We start from the raw sequence: 2,831 nt of genomic DNA on the forward strand, positions 1-2,831 counted from the left end.
CGGAAGAGCTATAACGATAGCCAGCGATATCAGCATGGCTGTCCACAGCAAGCCTGACAAGTGGGGCTCCAGCGTCCCTAGGGCGAAGAGGAAAAAACAAACCTCATCTCAATACTTTGTGTAGCCAAACAGAACCAAACCGACCAAATAAATGCCATTTTCTCTCATCTTTGGTGGAGCGTCGTTCGACCCGATGTCCAGACGTTACCGATTTCAAAGCGCGACATGGAACATCTGAGCCCAGCGCCTTCAGCGGATTTTAATTACAAACTCATTACTAAAGCATTATGTAAACGATAAGCGCCAGGATCATAGGGTTCTTCGTTTTAGCGATCATTACCCACACACCTTGAACACTGATAAGGAGAGGCACCTTGCTACCGCGACCTGCGGAGGCACTCAATGGGTAGGGGAGGACAGACACCACACTCCTCCAGGTCCAGACTTGCAGCAGATTCTCCTGTTATGCTTTTGGTCAAAAACCTCGTACCGGTTTTTGTCATCTCCTGCTATTTCTGGTTCTATTTAGGCTGTCCCATGAGACTGTCTGCTTACATAACATCAGCCTGCGCCGCTAAAAATACCCTTCTCTGAAAGAGCCATAAAAAATACGCAGCCGAAAATACCATTTTACCCTGGGTTTATGCAGAATATAAGAGAGATCTTTTTCTTAAAACTGACATTAAAAAAAAAAAAATAAATTGCTTTTCTTCAAGCAGCTGGTTCCCCCCAACAGACAAAAAGGCAAGACCCCTCAAATCTGAGAGCAGCACCCTGCAGCCCTTCTGCAAGAAGGTCGTCGGAGGACTGCTGTGCCTTCTTGGCAAGATGCTCACTGCGGGCTCCTTCCTCCCCTCCGCCCCAACTCAGGCAGCTTAGGAAACATTACCCTCATCTGACTACCACAAGCAGCCATTTAATTTTCTTCCAAATCGCTGTAGATTAATAAAGACAGCAGAGGAGAGATGGAAATTAAAACTTAATAAGCGTAAAAGTTGAACAGATGTTTCCGCTGTCTGAAGGGAGTTTGGGATCCCAGGGCAACGCAGCCACCGCTACTTGAGCTGTCAAACAGCGCAAGGTGCAGAGCCTGGAACAGAGTCACCTGCGTGGGGACGATAAACAGCACGGGAGGGGAGAGAGGAAAAAAATGTGCAGAAGCTCGTTTGGGAACAATTTGGGAATTGCTGTGAGAGGCAGATCCTGGAGGATCCTGCCTGCACCCGCGCAGGTGTCTGAACATCCCAGCTATTACGGAGCCATCCACGGCACAGGAATATATTTGCTTTCACAAGTTTCAGCAGCTCCCAGCAGGTCTGCAAAAATAACGAGCGCTAATGAAGCCCTCAACTGTTGCCTGTAACACCCACCTTGGAAGGGCCCGACGCCACGGGCGGCTCACAGGCAGGAGGAGCGCAACGCCGCGACGTGCCAAGACCTTGGTGGGACCCGGGCCAGGCGAGTACTCGCAGGCAAGAGTGGGGCTCGGGGCACAGGTTTGTCTCGCCTTCCTGGGGACGGAGAGAGGCTGGGAGCAAACTGGGAGTTGGGAGCAAACTGGGAGCGGTGCATTTGCCCTTGGCAAACGAAGCTCACCAAGGCAGTGGTCACTTGACATCAACCGTCTGCTCCCAACCCAACATCAAAGCCTCGCCGCGAGCACGTGGAGTCCAGGACGCAGCTGCTGGCAAGGAGGCACATGTAACCGGGAGGACCCAGTGGGAAGCTCTCCATCTCGCTGGAATTCTCACCGTTCCAGTACCAAATTCCAGGCATCCAGTTTTGTTTCTGCTCCTCAGGTCAGAAGTTTTACTGCTTCAGCGACAGTCAGATGCTAATCAGCTGCTCAGTTCACCACGGCTGAGCAATTCAGGGCACTAACAACTTCCCCCAATCGGTCTGTTTTGAAAAGTCCTTTTCTTTTTTTTTTTTTTAAAGCTAAATATGAAAACACACATGTATTTATTTTACATTTTCGCTTGTAACTAGTAGAGGAAGAGATTTTATCAAAATGTTACCTGAATAATAAAGGATTTCAAATACGCGCGGTAGGGCGTCTTCAAAATGCCAAATGATTCCCCCCCCGCCCCGTCTTGTAACTCGTAATCTCAACGAACTCGTTTTAATTACCAGCTTTCCTAGCAGCCACAAATGCAGGCTTTTAAATGTTAACTTGCCATCTTTGAAACTAGAGACAGAAAATTCAGCGCAATATGTGCTTGTTAAAAGCTCTCAGCCAACTGCTGGCCAGAACGGGATCCAGGTAGCCCCATGGTCTGCTGTCACAGGGGTACAGCAGCCGAGACAGGATTTTGGTCTAAAATACCCTGCACCTTCTCCCAGGCTTTATCAGGATGCAGAACCCCTAAGTGCAAGTTTTCCATGCCTGCTGTGACCATCAGCTGCTATCAAACGCTGCTCGGACAGACCAAGGCTCTCCTCAAGCTAAATTAACTGGTGAGCTGCGGAACGGGTGAAGCGGCCTTTATGCCACGCACACAGAGCTCTGCTGATAATTTCGTTACGCTCAGGCCGCCGCTACCTCGGAGCTGCGTTGCCTTTGGGTTCTGTAGTTGGCGGTGAACTGGGAGAAAGATGCAGAAGGAAGTTCGATAGGAAAAGATAAGCATCAAGCTGGCCCTGTTCCATTAGGAATCTCAAAGGAAGGGAAGTGAAGGCTTGAACATGAATCACCCTCCCCAGGAGGAGGTTTTACTGCTGGGGTCCTTATTTGCTCCAGTTGAGAGGGACGTACATGGCAGAAGCTCCCACCTAGGTATTTCCTTCACACCAGCCTTGCAAGTGATAAACGCGATAGAGGCGCTCGCAGG

At 49.8% G+C, this 2,831-nt stretch overlaps 1 protein-coding gene across 1 annotated transcript in view; it reads right to left on the bottom strand.

Moving 5' to 3' along the window:
• The window catches only part of ITPR1 (inositol 1,4,5-trisphosphate receptor type 1), a 183,610-nt gene that overhangs the window by 27,916 nt on the left and 152,863 nt on the right, over positions 1 to 2,831 (bottom strand). Inside the window, 1 exon segment of the mRNA XM_035901402.1 lies at positions 2 to 77. Within this exon segment, the coding sequence (XP_035757295.1) occupies positions 2 to 77 (76 nt within the window).

The sequence above is a fragment of the Egretta garzetta genome, unplaced genomic scaffold (genome assembly GCF_000687185.1).
Source record: "Egretta garzetta isolate BGI_Z169 unplaced genomic scaffold, ASM68718v1 scaffold228, whole genome shotgun sequence".
Classification (NCBI taxonomy): Eukaryota; Metazoa; Chordata; class Aves; order Pelecaniformes; family Ardeidae; genus Egretta; species Egretta garzetta.